Source organism: Macrotis lagotis, chromosome 7 (assembly GCF_037893015.1).
Source record: "Macrotis lagotis isolate mMagLag1 chromosome 7, bilby.v1.9.chrom.fasta, whole genome shotgun sequence".
Taxonomy (NCBI): domain Eukaryota; kingdom Metazoa; phylum Chordata; class Mammalia; order Peramelemorphia; family Peramelidae; genus Macrotis; species Macrotis lagotis.
The window spans coordinates 108,348,689-108,368,263 of NC_133664.1; the positions used below are offsets into that span (position 1 = coordinate 108,348,689).

Genomic DNA, 19,575 nt, shown 5'->3' on the forward strand with positions numbered 1-19,575 from the left:
GGCTGAGGTGGGGGGGCCCTGCTGTTCTTTGGGGGGCCTAGACTGGGATCAGGATCTGAATGTGGTCAGAGCCCCAGAGTCCTGTTCCAGGGGCAGAGGACAGAGCTCTGCAGTCTCTCTCTCTCTCTCTCTTCACTCCCCTCCCTCAGCTCAATGGGCTCATGCCCTGGGGGCTCCTGCCTGCTTCTCTTTCCGGGTCTAGGCTGCTGGCTGTGTGTCCTGAGGGCTGGGCTCCACGTGCTCGCCTGGCAGAGGTCCCCCGCTGCTCCCCCACTCCATGCCGGTGCTCCCCGGGGTGCAGCCCAGGAGACTCCCCCGCTGCTGCGAGCTGCAGCCCCCAGGGCCCTGGGGCTGCCTCTGGGAGACTGAAGTTCCTTGGCTCTGGCGGGCCACCCCTCTGTCCCCGGGGAGAGGCTGCCTCTCTGCTCTTTTCCAAGTTACCTTGAGTAGGGGAACTGCCTCACTGGGTCCCTTTGTGGGTTCTGTCTCTCGAAAGTTTAGTTAGAGTCCTTAGTTGATGAGTTTTTATCAGAGAGCTCCTAAGACTCTATCCCTTCATGTCGCCATCTTGGCTCCGCTCTCCAGCATTCATCTTTTTGTAAGCTTCTGAGTTAAATATTTTCTACCATTTTCCTTTTCCTCCCCCTCCACGTGGTAGCAAGTAATCTTATTTAGGTTGTACTTATACAATCATCAAACATACTTATTAATTCCATTATTATTTACCCTTTTCATTAGACAATGGTAACAAATATTTTCACCCAGATGGTTAAGTATAATTTTATGCCTAAACACAAATTTACATAATTGCCTAATGGCAATTAAATGTGATAACATATATTATCTTTGTAGACCTTACAATGCTATAAATATATATATATAATTAGCTAATTTCATTCTTATACTGTGATGATAATAATGTAAATAAAAAGAATATAGAGTTTTTTTTTTAGACTGGCTTCCCAATTCATTTATTATGAGGTACTGTGAGCTGGAGTTATTTAATGACTGTGCTAAAACTTTCATTTTAATATTTTTATTTTACATTTAATTTTTTTTTGCAAGGCAGTAGGGTTAAGTGACTTGCCCAAGGCCATACAGCTAGGTAATTATTAAGTGTCTGAGGCTGGATTTGAACTCAGGTACTCCAGGGCTGGTGCTCTATCCACTGGGCCACCTAGCCACCCTCTTTTTGAGTTTTTCCAGGAATTCTTTTGGACCCAAGAACAATTTACATTTTTCTTTGAGCCTTTATCTATTGCCAGTGGACACTGTCAGACTCTTCTGAGTTTGTGATTTGTTCTTCCCTGTTACCATAGTATCTTCCAGTGGTCAGGTTCTTTTTTGGTTTTTTTGCTCATTTTCTAGCCTCTGGAGGGAGCACTGAGCCAAGCTTCAGATTATTTGTGATGCTTTTTCTAGCACTTGTAAGTTGGGAACCTGTAAGTTTTCAGTTCTTCCAAGGAAGTAATGCCTAAAGAAGAGGTCTGGTCACTGTTCTCCTGACCTGGCTCTGGTCTGTCAGTGATCAGAAGCACTCTCTTCCACCCTGGGACTATGATCCAGGCCGGTGCCACATATCCCTACATGGACAATGCAGCAGGGCCCTGCCCCCAGTGCCAACAGTGTCCCTTGTCATTTCCTTTTGCTCAGTTGTCCAGACCTCTTACTTTCTGTGGGCTGACCACTCCAGAAGTCTGTGGTGCTGATGCAGATGACCCCAAAACTCGGGCTGATTTGCCTGGGGCAGGGCCTCACTACTACTTGCTCTATGTGTACTGCACTCACCCTAACCAGATAGACTTTTCTGTTGACCTCCTAAGTTATCTTGGACTGGAAAATTGTTTTTATCCCATCCTTTTATTGGTTCTGCTGCTTTGGAATTTGTTTTGAGGCATTACTTTAAAGTTGGAGGGAAATGTGGGAGAACACAGGCAAGTACCTGCCTTTGCTCTGCCATCTTATTCTAAACTTTTAAGAATTATTTCCTATCAGTTCACTCATTCATGTATTAAATTTAGAAAATGATTTAATGCTAGGGTAAGCAATGTGAGTAGGGGTGGGTAAAAGAATCTTATCCTTTAAAGACAACGACTGACTATTCCAGTAAAAAGACATAAGCCAGAACTTTGTTCACCTCTTCATTCCACCTTCTCCTTGGAAGCTAATTGTTAGTTTTTTCAGATGGCCACCATACTGAATCTTTTTGAAATGCTAGCTCTAACCCTATTTTAAGTCTTTTGCAACTTTTTTCACCCAAAGAAGAGCCATGTGACAAAAATTTGTACTCCATCTGAAGGATTGGCAACTTGAATATTTGCATTGTAAACTTTTAGAAATTATTGAGAAATATTTTTAATAAAATACTCTGATGATTGACTTATGAACTACATTGTTTGGATGCAGTATCCAAGGATATATTTTATATAAGTTTTTTAGGAAATAGTCAAATCAAATTATTGGCTACTGATAACAGAAACAGTAAGGTTTACTGGATGCATTTATCTGTGGCACATGCTTGCTATGGGAGTACATGCTATTTGACTGTGTATAGCAGATATTTCTGAATCAAAGTATAGTACATGGGTGCCATTCCCAAAGATTCCAGCCAGTGATTTGTATACTCTTCCTAAAAGCCTGAAGGACGTAGTCAGGGAGGCCAAATGTGAAATAAACTTGCGTATATATCCTCTGCTAATGTTGCATTTGATATTTTCATGCTTCTCTCGAAGCTGAGGAAGAAAAGGGGTGTTGGGGAGGGAAGAGATAAAGATAGGCCAACAGTGATGTGTAAAAGTGTTTAATTTCTGTATGATTGGACCCAGATTTATTTGATGGCACCATATTAAAAATTACTTAGACATTGCCTTTTTTGCATTTTATTCCTTACTGGTTGCCGAATATTTTTTCCTAGTATTCCCTGGCTTATGCCTGCTTGAAGTTAGTGAATTATTCATTCTTCTTCTGGCTGCCTTTCTATCTGAGCAACAATTTTAGATGGAAAGAGGCTGAAGCTGACAAGCTCTCCATTTGGTATGATGTTGGAGGAATTATAGGTAAGCTTGGAAAATGTCTTTAATTTCTTGTACTATGTTTAAAAGAAAGTTCTGGATATCATTTAAAATGTGATTTTTTGTTTGTTTGATGTTCTATTCTCTAGTTCTTCCCACTTCTAGAAATTAGTCAAATCCTGCTTGGGGGTGGGGTGAAGGAGGGGGAGAGTCTCCAAGAAAGGAACAGTAGACTTTAAGAGACTTTGTGGTGGTTTTTTATTGTTTTTTTGGGGGGGGATGCTCTTTCTTGCTCTCTTGTTGATTAAGCTATCTTAGCTTTTTAGTTAATATTTTTCAAAAATTTATAGTGTTCTTCTGAATGTAGTAATCCTCTCCCTCCTCTCCAGTTCTCTTTCAAAGCACCATAGTTAATTCTTTGTTTTTTAGATCAAAAGTAGAATGTTTATGTTCATTTTCTCCCCAAAAAAAACCATAAAATAATGACCTAGTTACAGATTTTAGAGCAGGAATAAAATAATGACAGTAATGGGTTGGGAGTGCCAGGTTCAGGTACAAATGACCCATAATTGACAGGAAAACATCTCCATAACAGTAGAAACATTCATCTGTTTCAATTTACACAAAGCTTGAGTGCCCCTGATATAATATTTAAACCTACAATTATAATAAAGTCAGTATTTTGAGCACATAAAACAAAACAATTAAGTGGTGTCCTGCTCCATTTCACTGCTTACACTGACTCTTAGGCCACAAGCTAAAGGGTTAATTTTGCTGCCTCCATGTGATCTAAAGTGGTGTTTCAGCCTTACCTGCTGATGAGGAAATAATTGGAGGAATTTACAGCTTCTAGAACTTAAAGAAAGTGTTTGTAAAAGTTGAATTTGATGGTTGTAAGTCACTTTGGCTGACTTTGGGCTATGAACAATCCAACTGCTGCATTTATATTCCTTGTTTGGTGAATTTTTAACAAACTGAATGAAAAATAAAATTCAGGAAGCCTATGCATTTGCTTTAGAAGAATAGCAATTAAGGTACTGGTTTTTGTGTGGATGATTGTGTTCATCATTATTAGTTGTCATAGGAACTAAACATCCCAAGAAATTTTCATAAAAGAAGTCACTTTTTTTTTTAAAGAAGTCACTTAAGGGGCATCTAGGTTGCGAAGTGGATAGAGCACTGGCCCTGGAATCAAGAGGACCTGAGTTTAAATGTGACCTCAGACACTTAATAATTACCTAACTGTGTGACCTTGGGCAAGTCACTTAACCCCACTGCCTTGCAAAAATTTTTTTTTAAAAAGTCACTTATAAGGAAAACTTTCCAAGAACATAAGGCGGCATAGTTTTAGATGAATAGGTTATGAATGATCCTAATAATGAGACTTAGAAGAACAAGATATAAACTAACCTGATGAGGCACAATTGAATAAAATTGAAAATTTTTCTAAAATGTATATATTTTCTGTTCTTGAAGGTGGAACTTTACAAGGCTTCATCTCTGACATGCTACAGAAGAGAGCACCAGTGCTAGCTGGGAGCCTGTTTCTGGCAATTGCATCCCTAGTTGGATATAGCCGTGAGTATAGTACATTGCACAAAAAAGCACTTTTCTGGCCTTTGAAGAATAGGTACTAGTCTCTAGTCTGAGGCCAGTTTGGGGAAATTTGCCTTGAAACAGACTACACAGGGATTATTTAATGCCTTTGCAGCTGATTGTAAATGTCTGGAAAAACCGTCATCATGTAGTTTTTGTTTTTGTCTTGGAGGAAACTAGGATCTCATCTGCTTTGTGGATTTTTTAAAAAGAACTCTCTTGTTGGAATACATGCTTTGTTTAAGGACAGGCTCCAGAGAGTCAGCATTGCAGCCAATAAAACAATAAAAGGGCCAGAGGTTCCCAGAGAGGAGAGATATAATTAGTAGGTGTGGTATATGTGGTTGAAGATAAATGTTGAGGTGGGAGAAGAGCTCCTTCTTGGTTTATAGGAGTCTTGTTGCTTCTGACTTCTAACAAGAGGCAGAAGTCTCCTGCCAGAAAGTGGGGAGGGCAAGGAATGGGAGCAAAAGAAGGGAGACAAGATCTTATCAGTTGACAATGTCTGTGCTCGAGAGCTACATGGAGTATTAGGTCTTAGTGCTGTTGAATTGTGGCAGATAGAACTCTTACAAGTCAATGTGTTAACAAAACATTATCTCTTACAGGTTCTCCAAACAATAAGACTATTAATGCACTTCTAATGACTATTACAGGTATGGTGAATGGCTTGGCCAGAGTCTTTGTAATATCAATATTACCTTTCTATTGGTAATTTGTTCTGTGTTCCAAGTTTATTTAATGGTAGCTATTGATTTAAGTGGAGAGAAAGATGTGTACTCTTTCCATGTTATGTTTTTGCAAATGTATGGTGATTTGTTCATTTAAAGCATAAGATTCCTATTAATATAAGACTAATTTTTGAGTTAGTTTATTGATTCGAAAATTTTTCCTAGATCAGTTATTGCTGCCCCAGATGTTAATGTTTCAAGAGAGAAACCAGTCCTGCTGTGGGCTAAATAAAAGGAAATAACCTGCTGGGGACTTAAAGGGAAGTCATTTCCCTCCAAACAGGAGATGGGGAAGAGGGGGATGGAAACTACTAAAAGGAAAAAAAAACATAAAAGCTTTCTAAGCAGTTCCACCTTTATGGAGACAAGAGCAGAGAATTTCAGAGTTCCTTTGGGAAAATTTAAAGAAGCTCTTTATCTCAAAAGATTGAATGGAAAAAAAAACATTTAATTGTGTTTTATGCTTCAGGAGTGTGTGTTAGAAATGCAAATATTTTTTAAAAGAGACATTTTTTGCCCTAGAAGAGCTTACATTCTATTGAGGGGAATCATAAATAGGAGAGAAGTGACTAGGGAAGAAAATTTTGTTCTGGAGAACTGGAAAATGGAGGAGAGGAATATATAGAAGATGTAGCTGGCAGATGGTGAACCTGGGTGGCTGATGAAGATGTGGAGCTATCAGACATGTTTGGGGTGCATTCAGACTCCATGAGGAAATACCATTGCATGGAAGAGCCAGAGTATCCTGTGACTTGGTAGTTTTATCTTGTATTATTTTAAATCTAGGTGGGTTTTTTTTTCTACTCTTCATTCTTAGGTATGTCTTTTAAAAATCTACATGAATGAATTCTCTGCATCCATATCAGTGTCTCTGAACAGAGTAGTCCCCTATTTCTTGCTCATTCCTAAGTGTCTCTAAATTTCTTTCCCAGATTTCCAGCCCTCCTGGCATGACATTCCTTACAGAATTTTAGACCATAGGATAATATTTATTCTTCTGGACATTTGAATTCTGTTTTCTCCAAATCTGGTTATGTGTCAAAAGGTTCTCTACTCTCCTGTTAAAAATTCTAAGACAGAGTTATGATTTCTCCTCAAATTTCCCATCTTTTCATCCTCAGCAACCAATTCTTCTATGTTAAAATACTGGATCAGTAGAGGTGGAAGTGTAGTCAGACTTTCAGAGGAGGTAATTGAATCTTCTAGGGAGGTTTAATTCTGAGACACTCCTCTTTGAGCTTGAATATGCCTGAGAGAGCAACTGGCCATTTAAAGATAGAAAAACCAAGATCCGGGCAAGGGAATTAATTTTCCCAAACATCTTCAGATGTGAACCCAGGTCCTCTGACTCGAAATCCATTGTTTTTTCCTCTAATAGTCCTTTGATTCATAGATAAATAAAATGAGGCCCAGGAAGACAAACAGCCTTAGACAGCCCCCACCCCCACCCCCAGGCTTGGATTCAGGTTAGGCAGTCTTCTCTGCATTTGCTATTCCTTTTTTTGTTTTGTTTTGTTTTGTTTTGTTTGTTTTTAGCTTTTAGTTTTTGCAAGGCAATGGCTTTAAGTGGCTTGCCCAAGGCCACACAGCTAGGTAATTATTAAGTGTCTGAGGCCGGATTTGAACTCAGGTACTGCTGACTCCAGGGCCAGTGCTCTATCCACTACGCCACCTAGCCACCCCTGCACTTGCTATTCTTGAACCTTAGGGTTCTCATCTGTGGAATAGGCACAGTAAATCTCTCTTGATGGATTCACAATGTGGTGAATCCAAGGGTAGTCATTGTTAGTGTTTACTACTGCTCATATCAATGAACTCCATGGCCCAAAACCATGTTCCCTCCCTCATAGAGTACTCATGTTATCAGTACACATCTATCTTGATTGATTCAGTGGTAGATGTGAAATTCTTTTAAAGTTGTGGTAGATCTTAAACTTTAATAATCTGTTGGTCAGTACTGTGATCTTGAACAAATTCTTTAATTTCTTATCCCTCAATTCATCTGTAAAATGAAGGTCTTTTTTCCAACTCAAAAGTCCTAATCTACCTTGAAGTAAGAAAGTTATGGGTATAATATAAATTTATTTAATAAAATATGATATATGTTATATAATTTGAATCTAAGAGCAAATCCATAACGTTTTCAGGCATCTCCATTACCTACTTCTTGTGTCCAATCTCATTTTACTTCAGAATAAGACAGAAAAAAATAGATGAACAATAGCACCCATGTACAGAAATGTGGACTCTGGGCTTGTAGGCCTGACATGCCTATTGGTAAGGCAAAGGACTATGCTGTGATTTTTATCCAAAGTGCCAAAATAAATTAGTCCAGTCTACAAACTGCCTGAGGATTTTTTTAGAGATAAATAGCCACATGACAAGCATAGGCTCTGTTCCCAAAACTCTTAGGCACCCTTGCTTTGTCTCTGCCAGATTCAGAGCTGTCCAGGTAGTTCTGTCTCTTTCTAAGAATTGTTGCTTGCATGCCAACAGTTCCCAGAGGAACAGCCCATCCTAGTGCTTGTTTAATTGCTTTTCTCTATGGAATGCATATCGTCCTCTTTAGATGTCCCCCTTCTGATGAAGCCAAAGAAGAACTAGTATGTTTCATATGAAAAAGAGAAAGGGCTTTCAGTGAAGCAGTCATAAGGTGCAGTTAGTAAATTTATTTCAGAAGCTATTACTTATCCTGATGGCATAAATGAAATCCTATTGAAGCACATCCTAAGGAACCATCCAAATTATTTCATATTACTGGATTTTTTTCACGTTGACTATTGCTTAAAAATAGGTCAGCTCCTGGTGGGCTTGGGAACATTTTAAGTATAAATGTTTTTGTTAATTAGGTTTTTTAATAGGTTGTTTGTGTTTTTGGTAATAGGATGCGAGCAATACTGGACAGATCAGTAGAATTTCTTGTTCTCTGAAGAATACTCAGAGATGAAACTAATATTTTTGTACTTTGAAAAATTTGTGCATTTCATTCAAGCAATATGAAAAAGTGCCTGAAATGAACTTTCTGAGGCAAATCCATTGAGGAATTTAGAAGGAAATTGCTGGTCTATCTGTAAATAGTTGAACTACATTGCCAAAGGGGAAGAATTACCAAGTCTTTAGAAGTATGAGGGAGGAAGCCCAGGATGATCTGATAACTTCCTATTCTAATTAATTCTTCTTAATTTAGTGCTAAGCCCAGTTTTTAACTTATTGGAGGGTTCCCTCTGAATTTTGACAAATGTCTTCTAACTTTGGCATTCTGGATCATTACCCCAGTCCCTTTGCTCTACTTATGTAGGAGATAATGTTGTTATAGTTTATGGAAACTGGGGGGCAGCTGTGTGGTGCAGTGGATAGAGCACTAGCCCTGGAGTCAGGAGTACCTGAGTTCAAGTCAGGCCTCAGACACTTAATAACTACCTAGCTTGTGTGGCCTTGGGCGAACCACTTAACCCCATTGCCTTAAATAAAAATTTAAAATATATATGTGTAGTTTATGGAAACTGTATTTGTGACTTCTTTATAACTGGGTTTCATAGACTTTCAAAGAAGGGAGTTCAGGATTCCTGATGCTTTTTTTTTTGCAAGGCAATGGGGTTAAGTGGCTTGCCCAAGGCCACACAACTAGGTAATTATTAAGTGTCTGAGGCCGGATTTGAACTCAGGTCCTCCTGACTACAGGGCTGTTGCTCTATCCACTGTGCCACCTAGCTGCCCCATTCTGGTGCTTCTTACTTTAATATTCAAGGCCTTGCACAGTGGGACTCCAAATTACTTTTTCAGTGTTAGCTTACCCTCCTCATTTGATCTTTTCCTGTCAAATTTTTCAATTTGCTTTTCTCTAAACTTATCTCTTGTTTTTTCCTCCCATACTCTCATAGGATAGTAGGATCTTAAATTTATTGTAGAAAGGAGAATCAAGTCCATGCTTTTACTTAGGGTGTTTCCAGTTCCTACAATGCCTTTCCCCCATATCTGTTCTCTTCTTCACAGCTCAGCTCAAATGCTATTGCCTTAATGTAGCCTTCTCTGATTCTCAGCCTATTTTGCTTCTCATTCATACTCCACTTCATGATGTTACTTTCTTTGTGTTTGTGTACATGAGATAACCTTCCTTTGCTTGTCTCACCTCATCCCCAACCCTTTCACGCCCTCCTACCACATCTGTATACTCCTTGAGTTCAAAGATCATATCTTTCTTGTATTTATTTAACTGCAGCCTCTGAGGCAAACAAGTCAGATAGCTTAGACAAAAAGGCAAGATACTCTGGAGGAGAGCAGATGACCCTATCTCCATTCCCACTCAGACTCAGAGCTATCCTAGGACCTTAAGCCCAAAAGCCCTGGGAATAGTAGTGACCTCTAGATCATGGACCCTACTTCCAATCCACAGCCCCAAATTGTGAAGAATAGCCATAAACTATGCCAGCTGTTGCCTCCTTAGTAACTATAATTGCTGAAGATCTAGAAAAGAAAGTTCTTACCATCAGTCTTTGACTCTGCCAAATGGTTCAACATGAGATTGGGTATGGTTTTATAAGTGGAAATGACATTGAGGAAAATGCATTTTCTTCTGCCCTACCACTGTCCCCTGAAGACCCTGGCCCTCTCCCATTTTGATTTGCAACTGAAAGTGCCTATATGTGTTGTCTCCCTTATTCAAATAGAACTTGATAACAAGACTGTCTCCACTTTCCTATTTGTATTTTCAATGCTTATCATCATGCTTTGTACATCTTTAGTGCTTAATGAATATTTTTTTCATTTATTAGGATCTAATAGAGCCTTAATAAGTGTTTGTTCAATTAGATTAATCAGTTTGAGGAAAATAAAACTCTTGGGGAAAAAAGAAGCTGGAGGTGAAGGCACTGCCATTCTTATCTTTCATCTCTATCTTATTTTTTAGTTTTAAATTTTTTCCCAATAAAGTGCAAAGATAGTTTTCTGGCATTCATTTCTTTGTAATATTTTGAGTTCCACATTTTTCTCACCTTCCCTATGACAGAATGTAATCTGATAAAGGTTATCCATGTACAGTCACGTTAAACATATTTCCATCTTATGGAAGGTAGTTTTATGAAAGAAAAATCAAACAAAAGGGGGAAAACCATGAGAGAAAAAATATACAAGAAATTTTTAAAATTGAAAATAAAGCTTTGGTCTGCATTCAGGCTCCACATCCCCCCCCCCCCCCCCATGTGGGTGATAATTTAGAATAGTCTTTGATCACTGTACTGCTGAGAAGAGCTAAGTGTATCACAGTTGATCATCATTACAGTGATCTCCTGGTTCTGCTCACTTCACTCAGCATCCATTCATGTGTAAGTCTTTCCAGGTTTTTCTGAAACTTCTGATTTCTTACAGAACAAGAGTACTCCATCACATTCATATCCCACATCTTGTTCCACCATTCCCCAATTAATTTGCCTCATTTTAGAATGACTTTCTGTTAAAATGAGAGGATAGTATTTTGAGATTTTAGGAGTTAACCTGAACAGTGCCTGTCTTTCAGAGTTGTGAAAACAAAATAGAATAATAGTTATAAAGCAATTAGCCCAGAGCTAGTACATGGTAGGTGTTATAGAAATGCTTGTTCCCCTTTCTTTTGGATTTTTTATTCTGTGTCTTAATAGAAACTATCCTATTTACATTTTCAGGGTTTTTCATTGGAGGACCCTCCAATATGATTAGTGCTGCTATTTCCGCGGATTTGGGTCACCAGGAGATGATTCAAGGGAGCAGTGAAGCTTTGGCCACAGTTACAGGAATTGTTGATGGAACTGGGAGTATTGGAGCAGCAATGGGCCAGGTAATATTATCAAAGCAAAATTTTAATATTCAAGCATATTAAATATTTCTCTGAAGATGGAAGAATTCATTTTTATATTACAGTATATGGTGCTCCCACACTATCCTAGAATTCTTCAACTTTTTATCTTTAAGGGTGTCTTGTGACTTGTGGGGAAACCCTGTTTCCTACCACTTTCTCCATAATAATGCCATTTAGATTTGTTTCACATTCCATTCTTTTTTCCCCTATCCATAGCCAATTGTTTTTTTATTCCTAGCCTCTGAAAATGAGATTCTTCCCTTCCTTGCAACACTATACCCCCTTGTTTGTGACTTTGAACTCTTCTTTTCCCATTTCCTTCAGGATCTTGTCCCCATCAGTCATTCCCTTTCTTTTTCTGCCTGCTCGCCCTTTCCCTGCTACCTACAGACATGTTCATCCCTTTCTTGCTATCCTTTTGAGCTCACATACTATGTTTTTTCTTTCCTTTCACTGCCTTAACTCCTTAAAAAACTTTCCTTTGCTGGTTGTCTCTGTTTCTTTACTAGTTTTGACTATTAGTTTCAGGCTTGCTTACAATCTCACACAATTGAACATGGGCTTTTCTTGTTTAAAGTCCTTACCTTTTAGTTTTATAAACATAGTCTTTTCCTCTTAACCCCTTTCCCCACAACCAACATTCCCTTTTTCCCATAGAACTCCCCTCTTTGGTAATATAAACATTTTATGTAAAGTCCATGAGCCCATTGACTGATTCTAGTAATGCATACTGTAATCCATCTTTTCCTCTTTTCTCAGTCTTTATTCTCCTTGATATTACTGTTTTTTTTTTTAAATTTTGTTGATCATTTTCTCCTCCCTTGGTTCCTCCCAGCATTCTTATTTTCCTTTTGTCTTTGAAATCTTCCCTCTTTCTGATCCCCTAATCACTCCCCTAGGCTCTGTCCTTGGTCCTCTTTCCCATTGTGATTTCTCCCTTGCTGATCCCAAGAACTCAGCTATTATTTTTTATGAAGCTGACTTCCAAATCTCTTAAGTCTCATAGGTTTAATTTTTGCCAGTCATTTCCACCTGAATGTCCTTTCAGTATCCTAAATGTGGAGTATAAGCCAAGTGCTACAATCATCAGAGAAAGTGTAAATGGGGCCAAAGAAGAGATAGATAGCAGTTTCAATTACTTGAAGAGGGTATTATAGATGGATGGTGTCTATATAATGAGAAACAGACTGTGCCAGCCAAACAATGAGAAGCTGAGAGATGATAGTGATTCCATGATATCATGGCAATGAAAAATATTTCCCATTTAATTCTGAGGAGTGGGGGGGGAGGGTGAAACCTCCATGAGAGAGAAAATATTTTGAGGTATATTGTGTTTCCTTTAGCACCAAGACATGAATAAAGAGGGAAAGAAGGGAGTTTAAGATAAAGAAGATTTTTTTTTCTGCAAAAACAATAGGGATTACACAGAACATAGTAAAAGACAATATCAGGTGGTAGTTGATGGGAGGTGAGAAACATGGGTATGAGGGACGAGGTGGAGGCAGCACAGAAGTGAAGGGTGGAGCCTGTTTGAATTACAGGAATCATGAGTGGGAAATAGAAAGGAGACAAATGCCAGAAGCAAGAGACAAAGAGAAATTGAATGATGGGACAACAGCTCATGGTGTAGGATGAGTTAGAAACTGATGAGCCCATTTCAGCTGAAGGAAAGGAAATATAGGGAGAGGTAGGGCACACAAATACAGACATACACAGAGCCATATCTCCATAAGCTTTTCAAACTTCAACAGGAGCTAGAATGTAGTATAGTGAAGGTGAAAGGGGTGGGGGATGGGATTGGAGACTGACATTTTCAGGTCCTGGCTAACTCGGCTTTGGACATCCATCTCACCTACATGTTATCACCAGATAAGCCTTATTGGTCCTTTTTATTACCAAAATCTTGAAAGCTATAACTTTTCTCAGAACTGTTAAATTAAAGCTTAAGACTCTTGATTTTTCAGATACTCTTCTTATAAGATGGTAGTGAAATTCTTAGTTCAAGTGTTGTATTTGAAAAGTGAAAAGCCTGTAGATATTCTTTTTTTTTCTTTTTGAAAGGCAAATGGGGTTAAGTGGCTTGCCCAAGGCACACAGCTAGGCAATTATTAAGTGTTTGAGACCGGATTTGAACCCAGGTACTCCTGACTCTGGGGCCAGTGCTTTATCCACTGCACCACCTAGCCGCCCCTAGATATTCTTTTAATACTGTTACTAAGTCATCCATTTCCATGGACTTAAAGAACAAGGAAAAGGTCATGTGCATAAAAATATTTCTGTGGTGGCAAAGAATGGGAAACTGAAGGATTGGTTATCAATTGGGGAAATAGCTGAACATGTTATGGTATGTGAATTTGGTGGAATGCTATTGTGCTATAAGGAATGATGAAATTTCAGAAAAATCTGGAAAGATTTATATGAATTGATGCAAATGAGATGAACAAAACCAATAGAACAGCAGTATTTTAAAGATAGAACTCTAAAGTACATATAACAGCAAGTACTTTTCATCCCCAGATAGAGAACTGATGGACTCAGTTAAATTGAAACTTTTTTCCTTGACCTTTTTTCTTCTGGAACATAGCTAATACAGAATTATGATTTATAGAACTTCTTATGTATAATGAGCATTTCTTGCCTTCTCAGTAAGTATGGAGGGGTAGATGAAGGGATAGAATTTGCAACTTAAAATTAAATATAAAGTGATTTTTTTTTAAAGTGGTAAGAGATTTACTTCCAAACCTAGAAAAGAAAAGCTTTTCCTAATGTATTTTAAGAGAGAAAAAAAGTTGTTTAAAAATATTCATCTTATTCTCCTAAATGGTGAAGTGGATCAAAGTTAAACCTTTTGAACTAATAATTGTTACCCGTCATACCGTCATACTTGATAAGAGACAGTTGGTTTTAGAAAGGACTTCTTTGTGAAGTGAAGTGAATGGAATGAATTACTAGGCTCTCAAAACCAAGAAATAATAGGAAATTTCAGTATCTTTTAATTCTTTTAAAAAGTTGTGTTAGATCTTTTAGTCACTCAGTTTATGAATAAATATGCAACCATATTGTAATTTATTCTTTTATGTTCAGTTTTTAGTGTCTTTGATTCAGGACAACCTAGGCTGGATGTGGGTTTTCTATTTCTTCATTTTAATGGTAAGTGTATAGATTTTTTACCAATTTTTAAAAATTCCATTTTGTTATAAGACTATTTTAAAAACATTCAAGCAAGGAAAGAAAACTGACTTTTTTTTTCCCTTCAAGATTGATTTGTAAAAAGTACCATTTTTATTGGTCTGTTAAAATACCTCTTTTGTCAGGGGGAAAATGAGCCTAAATTAGCCTGCATTTTATAATCCTTTCAGTGTTGACTCTCTGATTCAAGGAAAACCAGCAATAGAAGATAAATTAACATGATTGATGATTAATTTACTCAGTATTATCCCCTGTTGAAAATTAACTATTCCTAAATTCTCATGTTCTTTCATAATTTTCCTACATTGCTGTCATTTCTCTTCCCAATTTTTCTTCCACCTTGCTTACTTGATTTCCAAAATCTTTTTTGGAGTCTTTCATAGCCTGAGACCAATTTATATTCCTGTTGGAGGCTTTGCATGTAGGAACTTTGACTTTGTTATCTTCTGAGCGTATATTTTGACCTTCCATAGGACCAAAGTAATTGTCTATGGTCAGATTTTTTTTTTTGTTCTTTTGTTTGCTCATTCCCCAGTCTATGACTTGATTTTTAACTCTTTGTTAAGATGGGGCTCTGCTTCCAGGTAGAAGGCACACTCTACCTGAGTATGGGCAAAACCACAGAGTCCTACCTCAAAGATAGCAAAGAGACCTCTGCAATCTCCCCCATCCCCCTTACCATTTGTGGGCTGAGTGTTCTGATAGCAGCTGTTATGTGGTTCCCTACCTGGTGGCTCCTCAGGACTGCTCCTGGTCTCTCCTGGACCAGGTCTGCGCTGAGACCTGTGCTACAATGGACTCTGCTCTTACTTTGGTACAGCAGAGTTTTCTGCTGACCTTCCCAGTCGTCCTTGGCAGTCACTGAACTGAGAGGTCTGGAAGCCACCCCTGCTGCCACAAACCCTGGTGTCTCTTCCTGGATGATTGGAGCCAGTTTGCTCCAGCTTGGCCCAGGCTACCTTATGGGCTCTTTCTAACCCCTGTGTAATAATAGACTCCTACTGAGGATCTTTCAAATTGTCTTGGGCTGGAATATTGTTTCACTCAATCTTTCTTGAGTTCTGCCATCTAGAATTTGATTAGAATCATTATTTAATGGTTTGGCATGGTTTGGGGGAGAGCTCATGGGAGTCCTCACCTTTACTCTTCCATTTTGGTTCCCAATTTTCATGTTCTTTTAACAGCCCACATATTCTAGGCAACAAGCCATTACTTCTCTAAGAACCTCATCAGAAAGACCCCTTGTATGCCCTGCTTATGTCAACGCTGAAAGCTTACTGAAGCTAATACCAGAGTTGTAACATTAGAATAAAGATAATGGTGGGTAATGATAGTGGGTAGAGAAATGCCATTCTTTGTTTCCATACTGTCACAGAAGACATTTTATTTTCATATAGTATCTTCCAGTATCAAGAAGTTGGCATACTTTAATGCCCTACTTCTAGCAAGGAAACCTTGTACTAGAAACCTCTCCTTGTGTCATCTTCCTAGTGCTTATGGTAGAAGAAACCAGGACCAGTAATTTTAAAATCCTCTGTTTAATTCTAGTTCCATCAATGATCTTCCCTTAGTCAAATGATTTTGTTTTTTGCCTTGGTTTTTTTCATCCATAGAATGGAGATAGTATCAATTGAGAAGGGACTGCATCCATCCAGATGGGATTTTCAGTAATCTCAGAGAAATTGGTTAAAAGTGTTTGTGATTTTCTGATATTCTTTTTTCACAGACAAGTTGTACAATTCTGTTCATCTCACCATTAATAGTGAGGGAAATAAGATCTCTTGTGCTAAGAAGACATACAATGATTGAATGACCATTTCCCCTTGGAGAGAGACTGTTATACATAAAACAAAAGGACACAAACTGAACTTTAATTTCTTTTTTAAGTCACAGTATTTGAAGGAATTTAGGTAGTTGGCGGGATAGACATCTGACCCTAGGAATCAAGAAGACCTGAGTTCTATTCCTGCTTTGGATGGGAGCTGTGTGACCCTGTGCATGTCGTTTATAATTTCTGTCTGCCTCAGCTTCTCATGGTGGTTGTGAGGATTCCCTGAGACAACCTAACCTAAGGGGCTTTAAATCTTAAAGTGCTATGTAAATGGTCATTATCATTGTTGTTGAAGGCTTGGCATAAAACTGGAGTTAAGCCTCATATGGCATTCACACTATCAACACTATCTGCCGCTGGAGGAGCAGACTGAGCAGCAGCACTGCAGGGCAGTGATCTAACACTACGAGAATGGACCAAAGGTCAGCGGCCACAGGCCATTCCACTTTAGCTTTCCTGCTCTTCTGGACCTGTTCAAGTTTATGTCGGTTCCCTTGATGGCTGCCTGTGTTCTCCAGCAAACAACACTAAACCTTGAGTTTTCAAGTTCTGAAAGTGAAGATACAAAACCATGCTTTAAATCCACAAGCTGCTTCAGCACCATGATTTGCCAGTTTGGGTCCATAATGGCAGTAAGCTAAAGGAATAAGTAATTCTGGAAGCATTCTGTTCTGATCAAGCACATGAGTTGGACTTGGGAATTGTTTTAAGTCTTCCGTGGTTGAAAAATCCCTCTGGCATTTCAATTCTTAAGGGAAAAATGGTATCTTAGTGTTAATACCTTAATCACCAACTCTAGCTTTAATTCAGTCTTATGGCTATTTCTTCAATCCACTTGGCTTCATTATGAATTACTTTTAACTCCTGGAAGTTCTGATTAGCCTTCCTTTTTTTGTTTGTTTTTTTGTTTTTTTGTTTTTGCAAGGCAATGGGATTAAGTGACTTGCTTAGGTGTGTTATTATTATTATTAAATGTCTGAGACGAGATTTGAACTCTGGTCCTTCTGACTATAGGGCTAAGGCTCTATCCACTTTGCCACCTAGCTTGCCCCCCATAGCCTTCCTTTTCAAGGACTTACAAGATAGCTAAATTATCTTGGACATTCCGAAGTACAACTGGCAACTTAAGTATGGAGTGGCCCAAATTTTCTGCCAGGGGACTTTAACAATTAATGTAAATGAGTTTTAATCTTTAACCCTATTATTAGGATGTTGATCTCTGTTCCAGGTGAACTTCCTAAGCCATCTCAGCAAGAAATCAAAATTGGAAAGGAGGCAGGGACTTAGTTGTGGAAGGGACCTTGTGATAATTGAAAATCAACATGAGAAAAGCAGTAATGCTTGGTGGCACCTATTTTATAGAAAAATGAAAACCTACAAGGACATGTATTCTATGTTGGTCACCAGCATTAAGGTCATTATGTGTATGGGGGAGGGGTAGGATTGTTAAATTATGTAAACTAGTTAGCTAGTGGGGAAAAGTGCAATTTTTGAGTTATTTCTGGTAATTAACTTGGTTAGGGAGCAGTTTATAGCCTCCTTATTTTCTGTAATATGCTATATTTATGGACTTGAAGAAAGAATCACTTTTTTATCTACCTGGTTTGTTGCTTATTGCTGACAAAAAGGAATATTTCTTAGTGAGCCAAGAAGCATGGGAAACCACAGGAAGAGAAAAATATATTGACTTTAAAAAATTTTTCAGTTCCAAATTCTCTCTTCCTCTATCTAGCCCCTTCCCCAACCTCAGAGAAAGCAAATAATACTTTATGCCCATTATAGGGGTGATGACTTTTATATTTTTAAGGTATGTAAATTAATGTTTTTTTTAATTATGTACTTAAGCATTTCATTGTGTGGGCTGTAAAAATTAGAATGTTATTAGTGCCTTAAGATTCTCTGGAGAGTGAATGTTACCCAGAGATGGTTGTTTCATCCTGAAATGCTGGGAGGATTCCTGACTTTTCCCACTTTGTACAGACAAGTGATGGCCTCATTTCTATTATGTTATTTGAGAGCCTTCCCTCCCCTTTGCCTAATATCAAGCTTGTTTTCAGCTAAGTTTAGATAAATTGCATACTTTGGATTTAATTACAGGTAGTAGACCAACCTCAATCTAATCTTTACTTCTTTCTGACATTTAATGTAGAATTTTTTTCCTGAATCTGTATTATTTCAGGATCCACATTATCCCTTATTTGTTTTATCAAATATTAACCCATGTGGAAGATTTAAAGCGATATAATTCCGTGTCCAGATGTATCATTCAGAGTTTCTTATCATGATATGATATAACTTATTTGGTCTTTTACAATCCTAAATGAGGGATATATTTTAAAGAACATGTATATATGTATGTGTGCCCATGCATATACATGTACCTATGCTTGCATATATACACTTACCTTTTACTTCCTTTTGTTTTATCTCCCTTAAGGAAATATGTAGTGTAATAAAAGCCAGTTATAAAATGCCTTCATCCTTTACTACAAAGAAAGTTCTCAGACACCTGTTAGGTTGAAACAAAATTCCTTTTAATTTTTAAAAATCTGAAGCAGCGTTGGTTTCTTCAAAGGATCAGGTCTGGGAGCATTGTGATTGTGTTAAAAAAAATGAGGTCACATGAATAAATGTTTTTAATGAAATGATATTAGTACTTGTCTTTCTTCCTTGAAAAGTTAAGATTTTTGTGAATTCGTTAGTTTTTTTCCCCTCTCCTTCAAATCAATACTCCTCTACTTCTTAACTCTTCACATCTGCCATAGTTATAGAGGAAGGCAGTGTCCTTTCTCCTGCTTTCTAATTGTGTGTTCTGACCCCTCCTTCAAACCCAGATTTTCCAAATGAATGCTAGGCTTAAATTTTAATTTTATTTATGTAATTATTATTTTTCCCAATTACAGGAGATTTAACATTGTAATAACATTTGACATTCAACATTTATCTTTCTGTAAACTTTTGAGTCCTGCATTTTTCTTTCTCCCACCTTTCCCTCTCCCCTCCCCATGAGGAGTAATCCAATATAGATTATACATGTTCAATCATGTTGAACGTATTTCTGTATTAGTTATGTTATGAAAGAAGAATTAGGACTAAAGGGAATAAAAACCAAGAGAAAGAAAAAACAATAAAACAAGTTTTAAAAACTGAAAATAGTATGCTTTGGTCTGTGGATTCCGTAGTTATTTCTCTACATTGGATGGCATTTTCTATCAAAAGTCTTTTAGAATTGTCTTTGATTATTGTCCTGCTGACAGGGGCTAAGTCCATCATAGTTCCTGTTTATATCTTTTAAGGAAATTGATTTTCTTTTTTCCTGATCATTGCATTTTTAAAAATCAATTAAAAGTAACTATCCAGATCATTATTTTTGACTTAAGACTTGGA

At 37.8% G+C, this 19,575-nt stretch overlaps 1 protein-coding gene across 2 annotated transcripts in view; it reads left to right on the plus strand.

Annotated features, from left to right (window-relative positions):
- Positions 1-19,358, plus strand: part of SLC37A3 (solute carrier family 37 member 3) — a 52,983-nt gene extending 33,625 nt beyond the window's left edge. For both annotated transcript variants that reach the window (XM_074193558.1, XM_074193559.1), the window contains exons 10-15: positions 2,915-3,056; positions 4,488-4,589; positions 5,216-5,263; positions 10,996-11,147; positions 14,253-14,318; positions 16,084-19,358. In XM_074193558.1, the coding sequence (XP_074049659.1) occupies positions 2,915-3,056; positions 4,488-4,589; positions 5,216-5,263; positions 10,996-11,147; positions 14,253-14,318; positions 16,084-16,170 (597 nt within the window). In that variant the 3' untranslated portion in view covers positions 16,171-19,358. The remainder of the gene's footprint in view (positions 1-2,914; positions 3,057-4,487; positions 4,590-5,215; positions 5,264-10,995; positions 11,148-14,252; positions 14,319-16,083) is intronic.
- The last annotated feature ends 217 nt before the right edge of the window (positions 19,359-19,575 follow it).